The sequence below is a fragment of the Oncorhynchus kisutch genome, linkage group LG2, assembly GCF_002021735.2.
Source record: "Oncorhynchus kisutch isolate 150728-3 linkage group LG2, Okis_V2, whole genome shotgun sequence".
NCBI lineage: Eukaryota > Metazoa > Chordata > Actinopteri > Salmoniformes > Salmonidae > Oncorhynchus > Oncorhynchus kisutch.
This window is the reverse complement of record NC_034175.2, coordinates 37,680,282-37,705,229: the sequence shown is the minus strand read 5'-3', so window position 1 is coordinate 37,705,229 and position 24,948 is coordinate 37,680,282. Positions and strand designations below refer to the sequence as shown.

Genomic DNA, 24,948 nt, shown 5'->3' with positions numbered 1-24,948 from the left:
TGACGGTAGCCATGAAGTGCTTTGAAAAGTCATGGCTCACATCAAGAGCATCCTCCTGGACACCCTAGACCCACTCCAATTTGCATACCAACAGATCCACAGATGACACAATCTCAATTGGAAGGACCACCTATGTGAGAATGCTGTTCATCGACTACAGATCAGCGTTCAACACCATAGTGCCCACGAAGCTCATCACTAAGCTAAGGACCCTGGGACTAAACACCTCCCTCTGCAACTGGATCCAGGACTTCCTCACGGGCTCCCCCAGGTGGTAAGAGTAGGCAACAACACTTGCTGATTCTTAACACTGGGGCCCATAATGGGTGTGTACTTAGTCCCCTCCTGTATTCCCTGTTCCTCCAAGACTGCATGGCCAAACACGACTCCAACACCATCATTCAGTTTGCTGACGACTGCAAGCGGCAAGCACGGCAAGCGGTACCGGAGCGCCAAGTCTAGGACCAAAAGGCTCCTCAACAGCTTCTACCCACAAGCCATTAGGCTGCTGAACAATTCAGAAAAAAACCACCGGACAATTTACTTTGACCCCCCCTCTTGTAAACTGCTGCTACTCGCTGTTTGTTTGCTACCTATGCAAAGTCACTTCGCACCCACCTACATGTAGAGATTTCCTCAACTAGCCTGTACCCCTGCACACTCGGTACCGGTGCCCCCTGTATACAGTCTCGTAATTGTTATTCATATTGTGTTACTTGTTATTATTCATTTTTATTTTAGCCTACTTGGTAAATATTTCCTTCTTCTTGAGCTGCACTGTTGGTTAAGGGCTTGTAAGTAAGCATTTCACTGTAAAGTCTACACTTGTTGTATTCGGGCGCATGTGGCAAATAAAGTTTCATGACAAAATACAAAGTACCTTTGAATGGTAGTAGGTGACAGGCGCACCGGTTTGTGTCAAGAACTGCAACGCTCCTGGGTTTTCAGGAGTTTCAACAGTTTCTCGTGTGAATCAAGAGTGGTCCACCTGCCAAACGACATCCAGCCAACTTGACACCACTGTGGGGGGAAGCATTGGAGTCATCATGGGCCAGCATCCCTGTGGAATGCTTTCGACACCTTGTAGAGTCAATGCCCCGATGAATTGAGGCTGTTCTGAGGGCAAAAGTGGGGGGTGCAACTCGATATTAGGAAAGGTGTTCTTAATGTTTTGTACGCTCAGTGTGTATTTCAATGGTACATACAGTACTTTATTACTGCGGTATGGATACTGTGATAAATGATCTTGTCCCTAACGGACGTGAATGTCATGTAAATCAGATTGAGGATTATGTGCACAATCCGTATTGGTTAGAGAGAGTTTTGTGTTGTTTCTGATATAATGGCTTATTTCAGTTAGTTTGCTGTACAAATTGCAGTCATATAAATAAACAGTGTGTATACCAAGTTAGTTGACTTATTTTGTCCAGAAGTCCTGACTGTTCTGTCTTTCTTATCAGTGTAACTGAGCCAGCTGTTTGACACAGCACCAGGTCCACACCTTAGGGGAGTCTGGGAAAGTCAGATGACCCCCTTCAGCAGCTCGTCAAAACAGGAACGTAGTGAGATTTAATAAGCTAATGTGTCACATTTACCGTAGGAGATGAGTGACAAAGTCTCTGTGCTCTGGAAGCATCATAAAAAGAAAATGGGGAAAAAACTCAGTACCTCTGACTTTGATGGTAGTGACATTCTGTAACTGTGGGGGTTTAACTATAGGCATGTATTTGATGCTACGACGTGGAGCTTTCAAAGAGCTAAACAAGGCGGCAAACAAGAGCAGGGAGGCGGTAAACAAACGCACCTGATATCTGCTGTCGTCCCGTAATGGCATGCCAAGGTACCGCTCAGAAAATGCTGATGCTGTTCAAATAGAAAGCGATACACTCTAAAAAGGTGGCAGGTACAGACAGTGTTTCAGTGCTTCAGGTGAGCTAAGTGTTACCTTTGCTGACGCTACACAAAAAGTGATGTCTGTCATTCTGCATCCAAACAAAATGGAGAAAAAAAATGGGGGGGGGGGCTTACACAATTAATCAACTTCATATTCATATCATAACTTCATATCTCCAGCACCACCCGAACATTAACATGTGAACATTTTGCGTTTCAATGTTTTGTAGTAAAAAAGATAGGGGAAGATAAGTGTTTTCAATGACATCATGTGATTTTAACCAATTATGAGTGGGCAACTTTTTTATTTGACCTTTATTTAACCAGGCAGGTCAGTATAGAACAAATTCTTATTTACAATGACAGCCTAGGAAAGGTGGGTTAACTGCTTAATTCAGGGGCAGAATGACAGATTTTTACCTTGTCAGCTCGGGGATTCGATCTAGCAGCTAGAGGTCGACTGATTATGATTCTTCGATACCGATTATTGGAGGACCAAAAAAAAAAGCATATACCGATTAATTGGCCGATTTTTTATATATATGTATGTATATATAAGTATATATATTTGTAATAATGACAATTACAACAATACTGAATGAACACTTTTATTTTACTTAATATAAAACATAAAGTATATTTAGTTTCAAATAAATAATGAAACATGCTCAATTTGGTTTAAATAATGCAAAAACACAGTGTTGGAGAAGAAAGTAAAAATGCAATGTGTGCCATGTAAAAAAGCTCAAGTTTAGGTTCCTTGCTCAGAACATACAGTTGAAGTCAGAAGTTTACATACACCTTAGCCAAATACAATTAAACTCAGTTTTTCACTATTCCTGACATTTAATCCTAGCAAAATTTCCCTGTCTTAGGTCACTAATTTTAAGAATGAGAAATGTCAGTATTAGAGTAGATAATTATTTATTTAAGCTTTTGTTTCTTTCATAACATTCCCATGGGGTCAGATGTTTACATACACTCAGTTCTTGGTTGATTTCTATTGATTTTCCCATGATGTCAAGCAAGAGGCACTGAGTTTGAAGGTAGGCATTGAAATAAATCCACAGGTACTCCTCCAATTGACTCAAATTATGTCAATTAGCCTATCAAAAGCTTCTAAAGCCATGTCATAATGTTTAAAGGCAGAGTCAACTTAGTGTATTTAAACTTCTGACCCACTGGAATTGTGATACTTTGAATTATAAGTGAAATAATCTCTCTGTAAAAAAAAAGGAACATTTACTTGTGTCCTGCACAAAGTAGATGTTCTAACCTACTTGCCAAAACTTTAGTTTGTTAACAAGAAATTTGTGGAGTGGTTGAAATATGGGTTTTAATGACTCCAACCTAAGTGTATGTAAACTTCCATCTTCAACTGTATGAAAGCTGGTGGTTCAATATTCCCAGTTAAGAAGTTTTAGGTTGTAGTTTTTATAGGAATTATGACGTGTCGACTATTTCTCTCAATACCATTTGTATTTCATATACCTTTGACTATTGGATGTTCTAATAGGCACTTTAGTATTGCCAGCTGAATCTCAGGAGCTGATATGCTTGAAGTCATTAACAGCGCAGGAATCAAGCATTGTTAAGAGCTGCTGGCAAACGCAGTAAAGTTTGAATGAATGCTTATTAGCCTGCTGCTGCCTACCACCGCTCAGTCAGACTGCTCTATCAAATATCAAATCATAGACTTAATTATAATAAAATAAACACAGAAATACGAGCCTTTGGTCATTAATATGGTCAAATCCGGAAACGATCCTTTCGAAAACAAAACGTTTAGTCTTTCAGTGAAATACGGAATCTTTCCGTATTTTATCGAACAGGTGACAACCCTAAGTCTAAATATTGCTGTTAAATTGCACAACCTTCAATGTTATGTCATAACTTTGTAAAATTCTGGCAAATTAGTTCGCAACGAGCCAGGCGGCCCAAACTGTTTCATATGCCCTGACTCTGCATACAATGAATGCAAGAGAAGTGACACAATTTCCCTAGTTAATATTGTCTGCTAACATGAATTTATTTTAACTAACTATGCAGGTTAAAGAAAATATACTTCTCTGTATTGATTTTAAGAAAGGCATTGATGTTTATGGTTCGATGCATTCGTGCAACGATTGTGCTTTTTTCGCAAATGCGCTTTTGTTTAATCGTCACCCGTTTGGCGAAGTAGGCTGTGATTCGATGATAACGTAACAGGCACTGCATTGATTATATGCAACGCAGGACAAGCTAATTAACCTAGTAATATCATCAACCATGTGCAGTTAACTAGTGATTATGTGAAGATAGTTTTTTTTTATAAAACAAGTGTAATGCTAGCTAGCAACTTACCTTGGCTCCTTGCTGCACTCGCGTACAGGTGGTCAGCCTGCCACGCAGTTTCCTCATGAAATGCAATGTAAACGGCCATAATCAGCATCCAAAAATGCTGATTACCGATTGTTATGAAAACTTGAAATCAGCCCTATTTAATCAGCCATGCAACCATTCGGTTACTGGCCCAACGCTCTAACCACTAGGCTACCTGCCACCCCGCATTTGTCTACTATTTGCCTACTGATAGTCTACTAATTGGTTGATATCATTAGAAACACTTATCCTCCTCTTATCTTTTTTACTAAAAAACATATAAACGTGCCATTTTCACATATGTTGATGTTGGGGTGGTGCTGGAGATGATGAATATGAAATCAAACAATTTAAAAATGTTACTTTAAGACATAAAAGTGCATAAGTAGCCAGTGAGATCTTATGATACTCTGTGGTTTAATCTTCAGTCATTTTTGGTCTCTCTCTGTGACTCAGGTGTTGCAATGTTTCTTTTTAATGTGACATTTGAACAATATCCTAATTCCTTATTGAGGAATTTCTTACAAATAAGACCATCACCTCCATAAATGGTGCCCCATGTGAGAAGAATCCCCTACTCAGGTATCAACCCTTCTGTCACCTCTCCTTTCCTACCCTTCTAGCTATTGATGTGAAGTGTAATTTCTGGAACCAATCAAAGATTGGGATGGCCGAAAGTCCTGTTAGACCCAATTGATGATATGCAGGTCTATGACACCACAGATTATGAAATAACATGAGAAAGACTGTTTGTGCTTAATACATATAAGTGACAAGAACATGAAATCATAATAGATGAGTCTTTAAAATCTTGCATCTAACTTGTCGAGAACACTTTACATTAAACATATTAAAGCAGTCATTAAGACTGTCATAAAAGTCATCATAAAAGGTCATTAAGGTTAACACCAACAAATATTTTACAGTCAAGCTTCTACTCACCATATAGTTTCCAGTCTGTGACTGGGGACATTGCTACGGAACATTTTAACAGGCTGTCTGTTGATTTGAGCATCATTAATGTAATATAGGCACCATAACCCTGAAAAAAAAACAAGTAACCAAAATAAATGAGAGTTTTATTTGTTAAATTTTAAATCATGGGGCACAGCCAGCAAATAAAGTGAAAGTTTGTACTAACATGTTGAGTATGTGTGTCTCCTAAAGTCATTCAAATCAACTTGAGACAAGCAAGCTGGAGCCTCTGTGAGAGAATCTGTCAATAGAATCTTACCCTCCCAAATACTCCTATCCGTGTACGATCAATGTATGGGAAGGTCAACATGTATCTGAAATAAACAATATTGAGGAGGTGCCCAAGTTACAAAGTATGATATCATAGAATGGAATACAGTAACATTAATACAGTTCCTAAAGATGTTTAAAGTTGTTTGCCAAATTCAGTTAAATAGAAAATGTGAGCAAATTGTTAAATTGCCATGCATTCTAAGGCGAATGATTTATTAAATTAAATTCTAATTAAATTAGACTCAATGGGAAAGGATCAAACTGGTACATACTCCACAGCTGAGATTTGATCCTGCACCTCTACTGTCCCCAAACGTTGGTGGACCTCATGTAGAACCCTCTGGCCCAGGAAGCCACTCCCTCTGCCGTCTAGACGAGCCACAATGATGTTATCCGAGCTGACCAGAACCGAGTCCCAGTCCAGAATGAATCGGTCGCTCACAGCCTGGCCACCAGGGGAGCCATCGCTGAATTTAAAGAGACAAATGACAGAATTAAACAGTGCTTCATGCAGTCCAAATATGGGCATCATAAAGACAGTCTGACTCTCGTGATGGGGTCCGCACCAACCATAATAGAATATTTAAAAAACTGTGTGCACAGACACTTAAGGAGATACGTACACGACCAGAAGCAGGCCATAGTGACGTGATTCAGAAAAGTCTGGTGGGTAGGAGATCTTCAAAGGAAGATCTGAGCAGAGAAAGCAGCCATTAGCAATAACCTTAGAATAATAGAAACAGAAACTGATCCCCAAAAAAAAGTAAGTAGCGAAAAGTATCCGTTTTACCAAAATGTTCTATCTGGATTGTTCTGAAGTCCGTCATTTGAATCCTCTTGATCTTCAAAGCTGCCTTCAGTAAAGAGTTGTTCTCAAGGATGTAGTAATCTATGTTGAGGGAAAAAGTTGCATAAGTTTTAGAAGTGTCCACAACACGGTCCAAAGGTAGTGTAGTAGAAGGTATACCACCGTATCAATTATGTAGTACAATAGAGAAATCATGCACAAAGTAGCCTACACAAGAGCAAAACACGTCAAATATTTGGCTAATCCAATCACGTGCATAAATGCAAACGTTACATTTAAGAATGGCCAACACAGTAATAATGTTCACGTGAACAGCAGCTGAAATGGCTCTGATTGGCTGGTCATTCAGAACATTACTTTGGTTCAATCAAAGATTTTTTGATAGGTGGCGCCTTGTCTGTGCATAACAAACATTTAAAGTGTGCTCCTCGTGACAATTGTGAAACGGAAGTTAAAGACATGGTAGAGCACGCAGACTCATTTTTGGCATGTCTGGAGCAGGAGCAAGTAAAGTGTCGCGTGCTGGTGTTGAGCCAGGGTGATGCCGCTGCACTGAGTTCTTTTGCAGATATGGTATGCTAATTAGAAGGACAAAGTGGACGCAAAGAAACCCCTCTCTATCCCTCTCACTCTCTCCCCCCTTCCTCTCTATCCATCTCTCAATCTCGTGTCTTTGATGTTTGTTGAAAATGCATTTTGAATGAAACACCGTAGGCCTACAAACTGAGATGTACTGTACTGTTAAAATGTTGACATGAAACTCTAAATGCCAAAACTACGCAAATGTATTTGGTAAATATTATATGTTTAACATCGTAACAGTTGTGGTGTTTAAATGTTGACAAGTATGAATATCATATAAAGTCAAATGTGTTAAAGCTACCTAATCTGTCAAACTCCTTGAGTACATCTTGGTATATTCATGCATTAGGTCTACTGCATATTCTGTAATTCCATCCAAACATATTTTATCTTGCTAGGGTAGAGTGCAGCTTATTAGCCTTATTATGCAGCACAGTCACTGAACCCATTTTTACACTTAGGGCTCTAATTTATTATTTTCACAATTTCAATTTCAGCACAGTTGCAGGCTTTCAGCAACTGTATTGAATGGCTAACTAGGCCAACCTAGTTCAGATTGGTTCTGTAGTGTAAAGAGAGGTACTGTAGGAACAGAACATAAGAACACAAATGGTGGTTTACACACTGCAGGACTAAACTGACACTGAGCCATGCCAAGACAAGTCCAGACGAGGTGGCCTGGATATGTATCCACCATAATGGCTTGAACCCCGCTAGAAAGGTCAATGTGAAACAATATCCAGACCAGCACAGTACATCTGAGCATGACGAACAGTTGAGTTCGGAAGTTTACATACACCTTAGCCAAATGCATTTAAACTCAGTTTTTCACAATTCCTGACATTTAATCATAGTAAAAATTCCCTGTCTTAGGTCAGATAGGATCACCACTTAATTTTAAGAATGTGAAATGTCAGAATAATAATAGAGAGAATTTATTTCAGCTTTAATTTCTTTCATCACATTCCCAGTGGGTCAGAAGTTTACATACACTCAATTAGTATTTGGTAGCATTACCTTTAAATTGTTTAACTTGGGTCAAACGTTTCAGGTAGCGTTCCACAAGCTTCCCACAGTAAGTTGGGTGAATTTTGGCCCATTCCTCCTGACAGAGCTGGTGTAACTGAGTCAGGTTTGCAGGCCTCCTTGCTCGCACATGCCTTTTCAGTTCTGCCCAAGTTTCTATAGGATTGAGGTCAGAGCTTTGTGATGGCCACTCCAATACCTTGACTTTGTTGTCCTTAAACCATTTTGCCACTACTTTGGAAGTATGCTTGTGGTCATTGTCCATGTGGAAGACCATTTGCGACCAAGCTTTAACTTCCTGAGGTCTTGAGATGTTGCTTCAATATATCCACATAATTTTCCTTCTTCGTGAAGCCATCTATTTTGTGAAATGCACCCGTCTCTCCTGCAGCAAAGCACCCCCACAACATGATGCTGCCACCTGTGCTTCACAGTTGGGATGGTGTTCTTCGGCTTGCAAGCGTCCCCCTTTTTCCTCCAAACATAACGATGGTCATTATGGCCAAACAGTTCTATTTTTGTTTCATCAGACCAGAGGACATTTCTCCAAAAAGTACAATCTTTGTCCCCATGTACAATTGCAAAACGTAGTCTTGCTTTTTAATGGCCGTTTTGGAGCAGTGGCTTCTTCCTTGGTGAGCGACCTTTCAGGTTGTCGATATAGGAGTTGTTTTACTGTGGATATAGATACTTTATAGCTGTTTCATCCAGCATCTTCACAAGGTCCTTTGCTGTTTTCTGGGATTGATTTGCACTTTTCGCACCAAAGTATATTCATCTCTAGGAGACAGAACACGTCTCCTTCCTGAGTGGAATGACGGCTACATGGTCCCATGGTGTTTATACTTGCATACTATTGTTTGTACAGCTGAAAGTGGTACCTTCAGGCATTTGGGAATTGCTCTGAGGTCTTGGCTGATTTCTTTTGATTTTCCAATGATGTCAAGCAAAGAGGCACTGAGTTTGAAGGTAGGCCTTGAACGCTGTTGAACCCTGAAAGCTGAACGAAAGACCTCGGTTTATTGTTTTTATATACTTTTATTTTATTTTGGATCCTGAGGCTCAGCTGCTCTTAGATTGCTGTGAGTTGCTGCTGTCTGTCCCGGGAAACCTCCAGATTCCGCAGAGGGGTAGAGACACGGAAGCCCAGCTAGCCTAGCTGGCTCAGCGGTCTGAAATGGAGGTCGCTATTGAATGTTTCCAGGCTGCAGGAGCTGTGTTTACTTTGCATTGTTCCGGGACAATATTGGTCCGCTGACTTTCAATGTAGTTACTGTTTGCTTGCGGAGAACTACAGGGGCAAATTGACTACTCTTATTAGCAAGCAAGTAGCAAACATACAAAAGATACTGGGGAATCCATGCCTACTTTTTATTTTTCTTCCAACCCAGTAGCCGAACGCCGCTCTGGTCTGGTTGACGTGTCGCCTCCGTGTCGGCTCTCCACAGCCGACTGGACGGTGCCCAGCAGGGTTTCATCCCAGAAGGGGTCTTCCCTGGAGAATGGAGCTGTTCTCGACCCAACCAACCAGCCATGGAGATACGTCACTCGCCGTGGAAGTCGAAGACAGCGTCCTCTGGCAATGTGGGTCTTCTTGGAGATGTTGAGCTCTTCTTCATTGGAGGCTTCCCATTCAAGATCGGATCCGGAGGGACCTGCGTCTTCGTCCTCTGTTCTGTCTCCCTCTCTTGTAGATTCTACCTCGGGTTTAGATCCGCGGAGCTTCCACCCTCATCAGACCATGAGGATGCCTGAGAGACTGGCCGATTCAACATCACCAGCTGTCATCATAGGCAGCTCTATGTTGAGAAACATCTTGGTCCCCAAGGCAAAAACCCTGTGCTACCCAGGAGCACGAGTACAGGACATCACAACGCTGCTTCCGACTGTTCTACCACAGATGCCGGGAGCTGACACTGTCGTAGTCCATGTGGGGTCAAACGACATCAGGAGGGCTAGCTTGGAACATCTGAAAATTGATTTTAAAGAACTGATTTTAGCATTAAAAGACTCCAAAAAAGGGCCAATCATTTCAGATCCAGTACCATCATGGGGCTGCAAGTGTGAAATATTCAGCAGTCTACTGTCCTTACACATCTGGCTAAAAGATTAATGTAGCTTTGCTGGAGTCACTTTATATATAACTTTGTCACCTTCTGGAAACAGAAGATACTCTACAGGAATGACATCCATCCATCCATGAGTCCATCCAAATCATCTTGGCTCCTGGACCCTGCCACGCATTTCAAGGCTGCGTTGAAACAATAACTTATCAATGACCCAAGACCAGCTCAGCTAATCCCTACCATTGTGAAAATGAGTTGTCATAATGCTGCATTAAATGTACATTATCCTAGGGGCGTTGGAAGACACAACTTAATTTATGTCCCCCTAATTTCCCTGAATACCTGTGTTAATCCTACAGCTATGGGATGCAGTAATCATGAGCCTATGAACCAGAGTTACACTGTTAGCACTGTTGATGATGTAAAGAATATTTGCTGGTCTGTGGTGTGTAATGAGGTGCAACCAGACGCTGCACTTGACACATTTATGAAATTGCTTATTCCAGTTACTAATAAACACACACCCATTAAGAAAATGACAGTAAAAACTGTTACATCCTCTTGGATTGATAAGGAATTGAAAAATGGTATGGTTGAGAGGGATGAGGCAAAAAGTATGGCAAATACATCTGGCAGCCCAAATGATTGGCAAACCACTGCAAATGAAGAAGTCATGTGACTAAGCTAAATAACAATAAAATAAACTATACTCTGACACAAAGATAAATGATATAAAGAATGATAGTAAAAAGCTTTGGAGCACCTTAAATTACATTTTGGGGGAAAAAGCCAACCCGGCTCCATCCTTCATTGAATCAGATGGCTCATTTATCACAAAACCCACTGATATTGCAAACTACTTTAATTACTTTTTCATTGGCAAGCTAAACAAACTCAGCAACAAACGCTGACAAGTATCCAAGTATATCTGACCAAATAATGAAAGACAAGAATTGCACTTTTGAATTTCACAAAGTCAGTGTGGAAGAGGTGAAAAAATGGTTGTTGTCTATCAACAATGACAAGCCACCGGGGTCTGACAATCTGGATGGAAAATTACTTAGGATAATAGTGGACGATATTGCCACTCCTAAATCCCCTTTCAATGTCTCAAATAGCCGACCAATCAGCCTGCTGCCAACCCTTAGTAAACTTCTGGCAAAAATGGTGTTTGTGTCACGCCCTGATCTGTTTCACCTGTTCCTGTGATTGTCTCCACCCCCTCCAGGTGTCGCTTATTTTCGCCGGTGTATTTATCCCTGTGTTTCCTGTCTCTCTGTGCCAGTTCATCTTGTATGTTTAGTCAAGTCAACCAGCGTGTTTTTCTCATACGCCTTTTTCTATTCTCTTTTTATAGTCCTCCCGGTTCTGACCCCTGACTGACCCTGGAGTGCATTCCTCCCTGCCTGATCATCCTGCCTGCCCTGACCTTGATTCTGCCTGCCCTTCGGTACCTATTGGACTCTGATCTGGTTTTGACCTTTTTTTCTGTCCACGACCATTCTCTAGCCTACCCCCTTGGATTAATAAACATTGTAAGACTCCAACCATCTGCCTCCTGTGTTTGCATCTGGGTTTTGCCTTGTGCCTGGATTGTTTGACCAGATAAAATGCTATTTCACAGTAAACAAATTGACAGCAGACTTTCAGCATGCATATAGGGAAGGACACTCAACAAGCACGGCACTTACACAAATGACTGATGTTTGGCTGAGAGAAATTGATAACATTATTGTGGGGGCTCTCTTGTTAGACTTCAGTGTAGCTTTTGACATTATCGATCATAGTCTGCTGCTGGAAAAACATGTGTTATGGCTTTACACTAAATGCTATAATGTGGATAAAGAGTTACTTGTCTAACAGAACACAGAGGGTGTTCTTTAATGGAAGCCTCTCAAACATAATCCAGGTAGAAGCAGGAATTCCCCAGGGTAGCTGTTTAGGCCACTTGCTTTTTTCAATCTTTACTAACGACATGCCCATGGCTTTGAGTAAGGCCAGTGTGTCTATGTATGTGGGTGATTCAACACTATACATGTCAGCTACTACAGCGACTGAAATGACTGCAACACTTAAAACGCTGCAGTTACCTTTGGAATGGGTAGCAAGGAATACGTTAGTCCTAAATATTTCCAAAACTAAAAGCATTGTATTTTGGACAAATCATTCACTAAACCTCAACTTCATCTCGTAATGAATAATGTGAAAAATGAGCAGGTTGAGGTGAGTAAACTGCTTGGAATAACCCTGGATTGTAAACTGTCATGGTCAAAACATATTGATATAACAGTAGCTAAGATGGGGAGAAGTTTGTCCATAATAAAGCGCTGTTCTGCCTTCTTAACAACACTATCAACAAGGCAGGTCCTACAGGCCCTGGTTTTGTCGCACCTGGACCACTGTTCAGTCGTGTTGTCAGGTGCCACAATGAGGGACTTGGGAAAATTGCATTTGGCTCAGAACAGGGCATTAAAAGTATGCAGAGAGCTAATATTAATGACATGCATGTCAATCTCCCATGGCTCAAAGTGGAAGAGAGATTGACTTCCTCATTATTTGATTTTGTAAGAGGTGTTGATAAGCTGAAGGTACCGAGCTGCCTGTTTAACATACTAGCACACAGCTCGGACACCCATGCATACCCCACAAGACATACCATCAGAGGTTTCTTCACTGTCCCCAAGTCCAGAACAGACTATGGGAGGTGCAAAGTACTACATAGAGCCATGACTACATGGCACTCTATTCCACATCAGGAAATTGATACAAGCAGTAGAATCAGATTCAAAAAGCAGGTAAAAATACACCTTATGGAACCGCGGGACAGTGAAGAAACCTCTGGTGGCATGTCTTGTGGGGTATGCATGGGTGTCTGAGCTGTGTGCTAGTATGTTAAACAGGCAGCTCGGTACCTTCAGCTTATCAACATAGGCACAGACACATGCCCTGGCCGAGGGAAGGAGGTTATCGCCCAAGATTTTACGCTACATGGCCCCGTCCATCGGTGAAGTTGTCCTGTCCCCTTAGCAGAAAAACACCCCCAAAGCATAATGTTTCCACCTCCATGTTTGACGGTGGGGATGGTGTTCTTGGGGTCATAGGCAGCATTCCTCCTCCTCCAAACACGGCGAGTTGAGTTGATGCCAAAGAGCTCCATTTTGGTCTCATCTGACCACACCACCCAATTGTCCTCTGAATCATTCAGATGTTCATTTGCAAACTTCAGACGGGAATGTATATGTGCTTTCTTGAGCAGGGGGACCTTGCGGGCGCTGCGGGATTTCAGTCCTTCACGGTGTAGTGTGTTACCAATTGTTTTCTTGGTGACTATGGTCCCAGCTGCCTTGAGATGATTGACAAGATACTCAAGTGTAGTTCTGGGCTGATTCCTCACTGTTCTCATGATCATTGCAATGCCACGAGGTGAGATCTTGCATGGAGCCCCAGGCCGAGGGAGATTGACAGTTCTTTTGTGTTTCTTCCATTTGCGAATAATCGTACCAACTGTTGACACTGTTGTAGCCCATTCCAGCCTTGTGTAAGTCTACAATCTTGTCCCTGACATCCTTGGAGAGCTCTTTGGTCTTGGCAATGGTGGAGAGTTTGGAATCTGATTGATTTATTGCTTCTGTGGACAGGTGTCTTTTATACAGGTAACAAACTGAGATTAGGAGCACTCCCTTTAAGAGTGTGCTCCTAATCTCAGCTCGTTACCTGTCTAAAAGACACCTGGGAGTCAGAAATCTTTCTGATTGAGAGGGGATCAAATACTTATTTCCCCCATTAAAATGCAAATCAATTTATAACATTTTTGACATGCGTTTTTCTGAATTTTTGTTGTTGTTATTCTGTCTCTCACTGTTCAAATAACATTATTATTTCTTTGTCAGTGGGCAAACGTACAAAATCAGCAGGGGATCAAATACTTTTTTCCCTCACTGTATGTGGTAGTAGAGTATGGGCCTGAATGTATCGTAATGTTTTAAAAATTGTATAACTGCCTTAATTTTGCCGGACCCCAGGAAAAGTAGCTGCTGCCTTGGGTTGGCTTGACTGTCAAAGGCCAATATGGTATTTGTCATTTTAGGTCATTCAGAGTACATGTCACTGTTACTAATATCATTTTTCACACAGGGCGCCTTTCCTGCGCTGGGTGTGTTGTTTGCGAAAGTATGGCAGAATTATATCCACTTCTCCACTACACCACTGGTGGGCCTTTTATCTCAGTGCTCTTGGAAGAAAGTGGAATTACAGTGCCTTCAGAAAGTATTCATACACATGAATTATTCCACATTGTGTTGTGCTACAGACTGAATTCAAAATGGATTCAATTGAAAAAAGTGCACACTTCTACACACAATACCCAATAGTGACAAAGTGAAAACATGTTTTTAGAAATGTTAGCAAAATTATAGAAAAATTACAGCTGTGAGTCTTTCTAGGTAAGTCTCTAAGAACTTTCCACACCTGGATTGTGCCACATTAGCCTATTATTTTTATTCTTTTATTCTTCAAGCTCTGTCAAATTGGTTGTCGATCATTGTTAGAAAAACATTTTGCCATAGATGTTCAAGTGGATATAAATCAAAACCTGGCCACTCAGGAACATTCACTGTCTTCTTAGTAAGCACATCCAGTGTAGATTTGGACTTTTAGGTTATTGTCCTGATGAAAGGTGAATTCATCTCCCAGTGGAAAGCAGACTGAACCAGGTTTTACTCTAGGATTTTGTTTGCGCTTAGCTCCATTCTGAAAAAATGTTGTCCTGAAAAACTCCCCAGTCCTTAATAATTGCAAAACATACCAATAACATGATACAGCCACCGCTATGAAAATATGGTGCCCATGCTACTCAGTAATGTGTTGTATTGGATTTGCCCCAAACATAACACTTTGTATTTAGGACTCGACGTGAATTGCTTTGCCACATTTTCTTCAGTTTAACTTAAGTGCAAGTTTTATTCTGTAAAGGCTTCTTTCTTTTCACTCTGTCATTTAGGTTAGTATTGTGGAATAACTACAATGTTGTTGATCCATCCTCCGTTTTCTCCTATCACAGCCATTAAACTCTAACTCTTTTAAAATCACCATTGGCTTCATGGTGAAATGCCTGAGCTGTTTCCTTCCTCGCATCTGAATTAGAAAGGATGCCTGTATCTTTGTAGTGACAGGGTCATACACCACCCAAAGCATAATTAATAACTTCACCATGCTCAAAGGGATATTCAGTGTCTTTTTTTTACCATCTACCAATAGGTGTCCTTCTTTGCGATGCATTGGAAAACCTCCCTTGTCTTTGTCGTAAGCTGTGTTTGAAATTCACTACTTGACTAAGGGACCTTACAGATAATTATGATCACACTTCATCAATTTAAATATTATTGGGACACCTATACATTTGGCAGCCAAGCACGCGTTATCAGTGTAGCTCATTATAGTCCACACATGTTGAAAAACCTCCAGGCTTCCGTCATGAGTCAATTGAATGAAAAAGTTTAAAGAATTAAATTCATTTATCCTGTCTGAATTGTTCTCTGGAATAACCCACATGCTCGGGTAATAGTTACAAAATCAATTAGTAATACTACATCTGTCCCAATACGGTTGGCGCGTGAAGGTTAAGACTTATCTTTCAAGTCTGAAGTAAAAATATAACTATGAACTCAAGTGCAGAGAAAATATGGAAATGATGGCAAATTCAGGTTTTTCCAGCACAGCCTTTGTGTGGGTGTTGAACAGTGTCCTTGATAACCAACCATGGCCCAATTGTTTGGCCCAAGACATTAAATGTCTCATAAAACCAGATGCATTGTTTTTCCTAACCCATAATAAGACGTTGGTTGGTCTACAATTAAGACAGAACTAAATGTTGTACATCAAAATAATGCAGTGCTGCCTGCATCGGAGTTCGACCACTGTAACATTATCAGTGTCTGACGTACAATTGACTAGGTGTGCTATTGATCTTGTCGCATCAGGCAGCATAAATATCAGACCCACTGCAGTGCAGAAATGTTACTTTCTCCAAATACATCTTATACATTCAACTGTTTGTCAATTGTGGATTTTAAAAGAATCAATTTCCTCCACATGGAACAACAAAATGAATGCCTATTGTATATTCCGTTTTAGCCATCTGAGAGGAAACTGAATGGAATGTAATTTATCCAGCATTTTTATAGAAACACAAAATAAATAGGCCTCTCATTATGAAACCACAAAGGCTCCAAAGTTCTCAGTTGTGGATTGGAAGGTCTGGCCAAATAATCCTTGCCAAATTAAAAATGTCTTGCCTTTTTTCCACTGCATCTGTTAACATTCAAGACAAAACATTGATAGAAATCCGACATGGGCATAAAGGAAAAAAATGAAATTAAAAAACGTTTCAACAAGGGTAACAGTGAGAGGGGAACTGGCATTTTAAAGAGCAAACCCTCAATATTTGAACAAAATTAGCTGTTATTTTTCATCCTTTCAACACTTGTTGGTTCTGGCAAAACACCAAAGTTCCAAGTTATCTTGCCAATTACTTTAATCAGTTCAAGACATGATCATCAATTGTGGAAGATTAAGTTGAGTTCTTACTGGCATTAATGAGGCTGTGTAAGATCACAGTGGGTGCTCCCGGACCTGCGAGAAATACAAAAAAAGTTTGACATACAAATGTATCCGATCTGTACATAGAGTTACAAAAATAGCACCTCCCAAGCAGGGTAGCACGGTCACAAATACAATACAGCAGCCTTTCCAATCCCCTAGCTGCTGTCACAACCACTGTCACAACTGTCACTTCCCCTTCTTTACCCATTACAGTCAGTGGTTAAAGGTCATTCAAACTGCCTCTAATAACCTGGGCTTGTCAAATTAAGTCAATTCTATTCAGCACCCATTGGAAGACACCCACACGGAGGTTAATAAGATCTAGCAGTCGCTGTTCGGCTGCCCAACCCTCCACAAATCACTCCTACAGCAATTATCAGACCTGTTTAGTCAGACTAGCCCCCCTATCTGAATAATGCTAGCTGAGGTAATGGTGATTTAACAGCCACACACACTGTTGCCATGAATGGTAAACATCTGAGACTTTTAAAGCCCAACACTGATCAATGAAGAGTAAGCTTTGTTTCATTTCCTCCACTTAAGGCAAGTTTTATCACGCCTTACATAGGCTTTTTTTTAATTAAAAAAAGATAAGAGATCATTCACAACAATGCAGTGTTAAAACTTTTAAGGGGCATTGGCCAACAACAAAATGGCAAACTCAGTAAAAGAAAAGGGCTGCTAATTTGTCACACAGAGAAATAGTTTCTCATTTGCTTACCTGCTTGAAAATGGTAATAGCATCCGTTGCATTTGACGGAGGGAATTAACTAGCTTTAATATGCTTGATGAGGAGAGTGACAAGCTGCTTGGTTTCTACTGAATTTAGCCTTATCCTCAGATGACGTGCTAACTGCATTGTGTTTATAGCTCACAAAGAGAAGGATGGTACATTTTTCCCATTAACTTATGGTACACAAGGACAAACACTCGAGCATATGTTTTTTTACTTTTATTTAACTAGGCAAGTCAGTTAAGAACCAATTCTTATTTTCAATGACGGCCTAGGAACAGTGCGTTAACTGCCTGTTCAGGGGCAGAACGACAGATTGGTACCTTGTCAGCTCGGGGATTTAAACTTGCAACCTTTCGGTTACTAGTCCAACACTCTAACCACTAGGCTACCACTAGGCTACCCTGGTTAAAGCAAACTAACAGCTTACAGACGACAATTCACTGGTACGCATGGCACCATAACACCTAAAGCAATTATACACAATAGAGCGACTATTTTTATTTTATTTTATGCTTCTTATATGGAATTGTCTGATGGTCTCTCTCCACACTAAATGTTAAATAATGATAGATTGCCAAAGGCAAATCCCTGACATCTGTCAAATGGGTTGTGGCTCGAAGGGCCACTGACACAAAAATGGTTGACTACATTGGAAAAGACCACTTCATTTAAACTATAATTGAATCATCCTTCCATCTCAAATGGATCTGAGATTATGTTTGTTTAATGGAGTTCATTTCCATATGTTATGTTACTTTAAATCACAAAAATAAAACATTTCTGGCCTTTATGAGAACCTTTAAAAAAAACAAAATTTTGACAAATTCATACATAGGTAGCCTAGTGGTTACAGTGTTGGGCCAGTAACTGAAAGGCTGCTTGATTGAATCCCCGAGCTGAATCCCCGAGCTGACAAGGTAGGCATCTGTCATTCTGCCCCTGAACAAGGCAGTTAACCCACTGTTCCCCGGTAGGCCGTCATTGTAAATAAGAATGTGTTCTTAACTGACTTGTCTAGATAAATAAAGGATAAATGAAATACCATAGAAATATGAAAACATTTGCTTAAAGACCTTTTGCTCCTAGCAGTTTGTTGGATGGAGTGTGCTAAATATGCTTGCTCACTATACTGTATACACTACCAGTCCAGAAATTGGACACATTCAAGGGTTTTTCATAATTTATTATATTTTCTACATTGTAGTATAATAGTGAAGACATCAAAACTATGAAATAACACATACGGAATAATGTAGTAACCAAAAAAAGTGTTCAACAAATCATTTAAATATTTTAGATTCTTCAAAGTAGCCATCCTTTTCCTTGATGACAGCTTTGTACACTCTTTCCATTCTCTCAACCAGCTTTATGAGGAATCCTTTTCCAACAGTCTTGAAGGAGTTTCCACATATCCAGGATCTATCACAATCGGCTGTGATTGGGAGTCCCATAGGGCGGTGCACAATTGGACCAGACTTTGGCCTGTGTAGGCCGTCATTCAAAATAATAATTTGTTCTTAACTGACTTGCCTAGTTAAATAGAGGTTAAATAACTATGCTGAGCACTTGTTGGCTGCTTTTCCTTCACTCTGGGGTCCAACTCATCACAAACCATCTCAATTGGGTTGAGGTCGAGTAATTGTGGAGGCCAGGTCATCTGATGCAGCACTCAATCATTCCCCTTCTTGGTCAAATAGCCCTTACACAGTCTGGAGGTGTGTTTTGGGTCATTGTCCTGTTGATAAACAAATGATAGTCCCACTAAGCGCAAACTAGATGGGTTGGTATTTCGCTGCAGAATACTGTGGTAGCCATGCTGATTAAGTGTGCCTTGAATAAAATTAAATAAATCACTGACAGTGTCACCAGAAAAGCACCCCCACACCATTACACCTCCTCCTCCATGCTTCATGGGGGGAACCACACATTTGGACTCATCAAACCAAAGGACAGATTTCCACCGGTCCATTGCTCATGTTTCTTGGCCCAAGGAAGTCTCTTCTTCTTATTGGTGTGCTTTAGTAGTGGTTTCTTTTCAGCAATTTGGCCACGAAGGCCTGATTCACGCAGTCTCCTCTGAACAGTTGATGTTGAGATGTGTCTGTTACTTGAACTCTGTGAAGTATTTATTTAGGCTGACATTTTTGAGGCTGGTAACTCTAATTAACTTATTCTCTGCAGCAGAGGCTGGTTGAGAGAATGCTAAGATTGTGCAAAGCTGTCAATCAAGGCAAAGTGTGGCTACTTTGAAGAATCTCAAATATAAAATATAATTTGATTTGTTTTAAAACTTTTTTGGTAGGATGCATCTCTGATCATGTATCTAAGTCTAAGCAGATGATGCATTGGTTGGGTTTAGCAAATGGCCTAGCTGGCATACCTTTACAGTCTATGATAAATGGTTAGTTGATGTTGGTTACTAATATCTTTAAATAACCTCTCAAAGAAAGTTGATGCTCTGGTTCTCTAAGCTCTACCAATATTTACCTGTCTTAAACAAAGAAAGACGAGTGGTGCTATAATTTAGTTGAATATTAGCCTTCAAAATGATCCACTGCTTGTTTTAGCATTTAGCTTAGCTGACTAACTGTAAAATTACATGTATGGATTAGCCTGCTTGTGCTATATTGGAACTATGGAGCATTGCTATGCAATAGACTATCTGTGTTAGCATTTAGGTTTTTGTTGCATTGGCCTGCTAGTCCTATCTTGGTGCTAGCTTGTCTGAGTTAGCATCTAGCTTGGCTACTAGCTTACCTTTACAGTGGAGGAGGATGTGCTGATTACTGGGGTTTATCTCAGCATTGAAGAACAGACAGTGGGCCTTATTTAGCTCACACGTCAGACAGTGTCGAGGGAACAACCCCACAGTCTTCACACTGAAAGGAAGGGGAAGAGGGAAGATTAGGAGACCGTTTTAACTTCCACTGAAAATCCTAAAGAGCAGGCCTATTGAGTATCTAGCACGAGTGGTATTTGCAGTTTGCACATGATATTTACACTCCACAGAAATGAAGAGATGAGCAATGTTGAGGTTGGGAGTTAATTAGTTCACCTGAAAGCATTTGAAATGTTATTAAGCCGATTCGACCTCATCATAAGACCAGCTGGATTTGGATATGGTTGGTTGAAAAATGTAATTATTACTTCTCTAGACTTCAGATTCTTTAAAAGAATAAGGTAACTGTAAATGAGGGATACAAATTATATTGAAAGCAGGTGCTTCCACATAGGTCTGGTTCCTGAGTTTAATAAGCAAATATCGTCCCATCATGCTTAGGTTCATTATTTTGGATACCATTTCTATGCCCCAATAGGATGGCAATGCCCCCATCCACAGGGCAAGAGTGGTCACAGAATGGTTTGATGAACATGAAAATGATGCAAACCATATGGCATGGCCATTTCTGTCACCAGATCTCAACCCAATTGAACACTTCTGGGAGATTCTGGAGCTGCGCCTGAGACAGCGATTTCTACCATCATCAACAAAACACCAAATTATGGAATTCCTCATGAAAGAATGGTATCTCATCGCTCCAATAGAATTCCAGACACACAATCTTTGCAAGGTGCATTGAAGCTGTTCTGGCTCGTGGTGACCCAACGCCCTATTAAGACAATTCATGCTGGTGTTTTCTTTACTTTGACAGTTACCTGTATTATTTGATGTACACAATCTTACATCAAGAGCGTCTCTATATTTCTGTCTGCACAAAACTTAAGCTGTTTACCGTTGTTATGACATGTTCTTCGCAAGAGGGAAATGATAGGCGATAAGACGGACTGTAAAGCAAAGGGGAGCTGTCAAAAACAAGATTCATGACAGGTTGCTAAATGTGTCACCTGAAAAGCTGTCTTCTCCGTGGTGAGCCTTCAGTGCTGAGGAAATAACTGTATGCAGGAAACAAACAAGTTAATTGGGTTTCAAAGAAAATCGGTGGCCTTTGTTAACACGGTTATGCCACAAATACTGTACATGCTCAAGCAGCATTTGTCCTTGTACTTCATAAGCAATGTACATGACATTCAGTCTTGAGGCATTAGGCATGGTGTTTATTGGTGTCAAGTTGAGAATAATAAAATCTGCCTATTTAGCAAAAATATCATGCTAATCCAGTTACTACACAGTTTAACACTCAATGTTATGTGTTTTACGACAAGTAAATTCTTAAAACTCCTTTTCCCACCATGGACTATGATGTGTTGTCTGTGATTGGTAGTTACATTGGTCTGAGAATTAGATTCAGAATGTACCTGACACCTTACAAGAGTCATGACACAAAGCCCCTCATAACATACAATCAAGTTCATTGTGGTAACAATTACATTTTCTGTTTGTGCTGTTGCCAACTCCTCTACAACATTCATTCATCATTCCATACATGCACATAAACTCAGCAGCAATGAAAAAGTCCCTTTTTCAGGACCCTGTCTTTCAAAGATAATTCGTAAGGGTTTAAACACTGTTTTCCATGGTTGTTCAATGAACCATAAACAACTAATGAACATGCACCTGTGCAACGGTCGTTAAGACACTAACAGCTTACAGACGGTAGGCAATTAAGGTCACAGTTATGAAAATGTAGGACACTACTGACTCAAAAAAACAAAACAAAAGAAACACCAAAAGAAAGATGCCCAGGGTCCCTGCTCATCTGTGTGAACGTGCCTTAGGCATGCTGCAAGGAGGCATGAGGACTGCAGATGTGGCCAGGGCAATAAATTGCAATGTCCGCACTGTGAGACGCCTAAGACAGCGCTACAGGGAGACAGGGCGGCTGATCGTCCTCACAGAGGCAGACCACGTGTAACAACACCTGCACAGGATCGGTACATCCGAGCATCACACCTGCGGGACAACAACTGCCCGAGTTACACCAGGAACGCACAATCCCTCCATCAGTGCTCAGACTGTCCGTAATAGACCGAGAGAGGCTGGACTGAGGGTTTGTAGGCCTGTTGTAAGGCAGGTCCTCACCAGACATCACCGGCAACAACGTCACCTACGGGCACAAACCCACCATCGCTGGACCAGACAGGACTGGCAAGAATCAAATCAAATCAAATCAAATTTATTTATATAGCCCTTCGTACATCAGCTGATATCTCAAAGTGCTGTACAGAAACCCAGCCTAAAACCCCAAACAGCAAGCAATGCAGGTGTAGAAGCACGGTGGCTAGGAAAAACTCCCTAGAAAGGCCAAAACCTAGGAAGAAACCTAGAGAGGAACCAGGCTATGTGGGGTGGCCAGTCCTCTTCTGGCTGTGCCGGGTGGAGATTATAACAGAACATGGCCAAGATGTTCAAATGTTCATAAATGATCAGCATGTTCGAATAATAAGAAGGCAGAACAGTTGAAACTGGAGCAGCAGCACGGCCAGGTGGACTGGGGACAGCAAGGAGTCATCATGTCAGGTAATCCTGGGGCATGGTCCTAGGGCTCAGGTCCTCCTCTGAGAGAGAAGGAGAGAATTAGAGAACGCACACTTAGATTCACATAGGACACCGAATAGGACAGGAGAAGTACTCCAGATATAACAAACTGACCCTAGCCCCCCGACACATAAACTACTGCAGCATAAATACTGGAGGCTGAGACAGGAGGGGTCAGGAGACAGTGCTCTTCACTGACGAGTCGCGGTTTTGTCTCACCAGGGGTGATGGTCGGATTCGCGTATATCTTCGAAGGAATGGGCGTTACACTGAGGCCTGTACTCTGGAGTGGGATCAATGTGGAGGTGGAGGGTCCGTCATGTTCTCAGGCAGTGTGTCACAGCATCATCGGACTGAGCTTGTTGTCATTGCAGCCAATCTCAACACTGTGCGTTACAGGGAAGACATCCTCCTCCCTCATGTGGTGCTCATCCTGACTTGACCCTCCAGCATGACAATGCCACCAGCCATACTGCTCGTTCTGTGCATGATTTCCTGCAAGACAGGAATGTCAGTGTTCTGCCATGGCCAGCGAAGAGCCCGATTTCAATCCCATTAAGCACGTCTGGGACATGTTGAATCGGAGGGTGAGGACTAGGGCCATTCCCCCCATAAATGTCCAGTAACATGCAGGTGCCTTGGGGGAAGAGAGGGGTAACATCTCACAGCAAGAACTGGCAAATCTTTTGCAGTCCATGAGGAGGAGATGCACTGCAGTACTTAACACAGCTGGTGGCCACACCAGATACTGACTGTTACTTTTGATTTTGACCCCCCTTTGTTCATGGACACATTATTCAATTTCTGTGAGTCACATATATGTGTAACTTGTTCAGTTTATGTTTCAGTTGTTGAATCTTTTTAGGATCATACAAATATTTACACATGTTAAGTTTGCTAAAAAATTAACGCAGTTGCTGAGTTTTTATGATCTGTCGACCAGACTAGATGCTTAAATAGGTTAAACTAGGTTAAATATCCGGCGTTGAGTCCGTTTCCAGATGCCCAACTATCTATCACCTAGCCATACAACACTGTTATATGTGTATACACTGCTTGATCAACTAAAAGTTTTGAAAAAAAGCTGCGTGACTTAGAGGTCATTTGTTGTTTTGTACGGTACCCTGCGTCACTGCTTCATTGCACCAGACGAGCGCAAGGGGGAGTTAGAGCACAAACTATGCTTTTGGGTCCCCAGGCACTAATGTGTCTCTCGCTGACAACGAATGGGCGACATAAACATAATAGAAACTCATAATTGTGCACGACTTCAACATTACATTTCAATGAACTGAATGATGAGGTTGAAGGAGGTGATTGAATTTAGAACAATAGTGTAAGAATTGCTATTCCTCTGTCCTGCACACCTTGAAAAATACACTTATTTTTTTGTTTCTACTCGTCAGTAATAATTACTAGAACTGTTGTTACACTAAGTTTTTTATTCTAAAAGAAATGAAAATGTTCTATTATATTCCATGATATTCTTAAGATATACAGTTGAAGTCAGAAGTTTAAATACACTTAGGTTTGAGTCATTAAAACTCATTTTTCAACCACTCCACAAATTTCTTGTTATCAAACTAAAGTTTTGGCAAGTCAGTTAGGACATCTACTTTATGCAGGACACAAGTCATTTTTCCAACAATTGTTTACAGGCAGATTATTTCACATATAATTCAATGTATCACAATTTTAGTGGGTCAGAAGTTCACTTACACTAAGTTGACTTAAACAGCTTGGAAAATTCCAGAAAATTATGTCATGGCTTTAGAAGCTTCGGATAGGTTAATTGACATAATTTGAGTCAATTGGAGGTGTACCTGTGGATGTATTTCAAGACCTACCTTCAAACTCAGTGCCTCTTTGCTTGACATCATGGGAAAATCAAAAGAAATCAGCCAAGGCCTCAGAAAAAGAAATGTAGACCTCCACAAGTCTGGTTCATCCTTGGGAGCAATTTAAAAATGCCTGAACGTACCACGTTCATCTGTACAAACAATAGTATGCAAGTATAAACACTATGGGACCACGAGTCCTATATTGACATAACCTGAACGGTCGCTCAGCAAGGAAGAAGCCACTGCTCCAAAACGGCCATAAAAAAGTCAGACTAACGGTTTGCAACTGCAAATGGGGACAAAGATCATACTTTTTGGAGAAATGTCCTCTGGTCTGATGAAACAAAAAT

General features: G+C 40.9%; 1 protein-coding gene across 1 annotated transcript in view; it reads right to left on the bottom strand.

Moving 5' to 3' along the window:
- LOC109865560 (inactive dipeptidyl peptidase 10) overlaps positions 1-24,948 on the bottom strand; it is a 199,924-nt gene that overhangs the window by 27,852 nt on the left and 147,124 nt on the right. The window contains exons 15-23 of the mRNA XM_020453840.2: positions 21,167-21,214; positions 20,078-20,199; positions 16,570-16,614; positions 6,293-6,391; positions 6,126-6,195; positions 5,775-5,969; positions 5,489-5,543; positions 5,197-5,296; positions 1,805-1,863 (exon numbers count right to left, since the gene is read on the bottom strand). Of these exons, the coding sequence (XP_020309429.1) occupies positions 1,805-1,863; positions 5,197-5,296; positions 5,489-5,543; positions 5,775-5,969; positions 6,126-6,195; positions 6,293-6,391; positions 16,570-16,614; positions 20,078-20,199; positions 21,167-21,214 (793 nt within the window). The remainder of the gene's footprint in view (positions 1-1,804; positions 1,864-5,196; positions 5,297-5,488; positions 5,544-5,774; positions 5,970-6,125; positions 6,196-6,292; positions 6,392-16,569; positions 16,615-20,077; positions 20,200-21,166; positions 21,215-24,948) is intronic.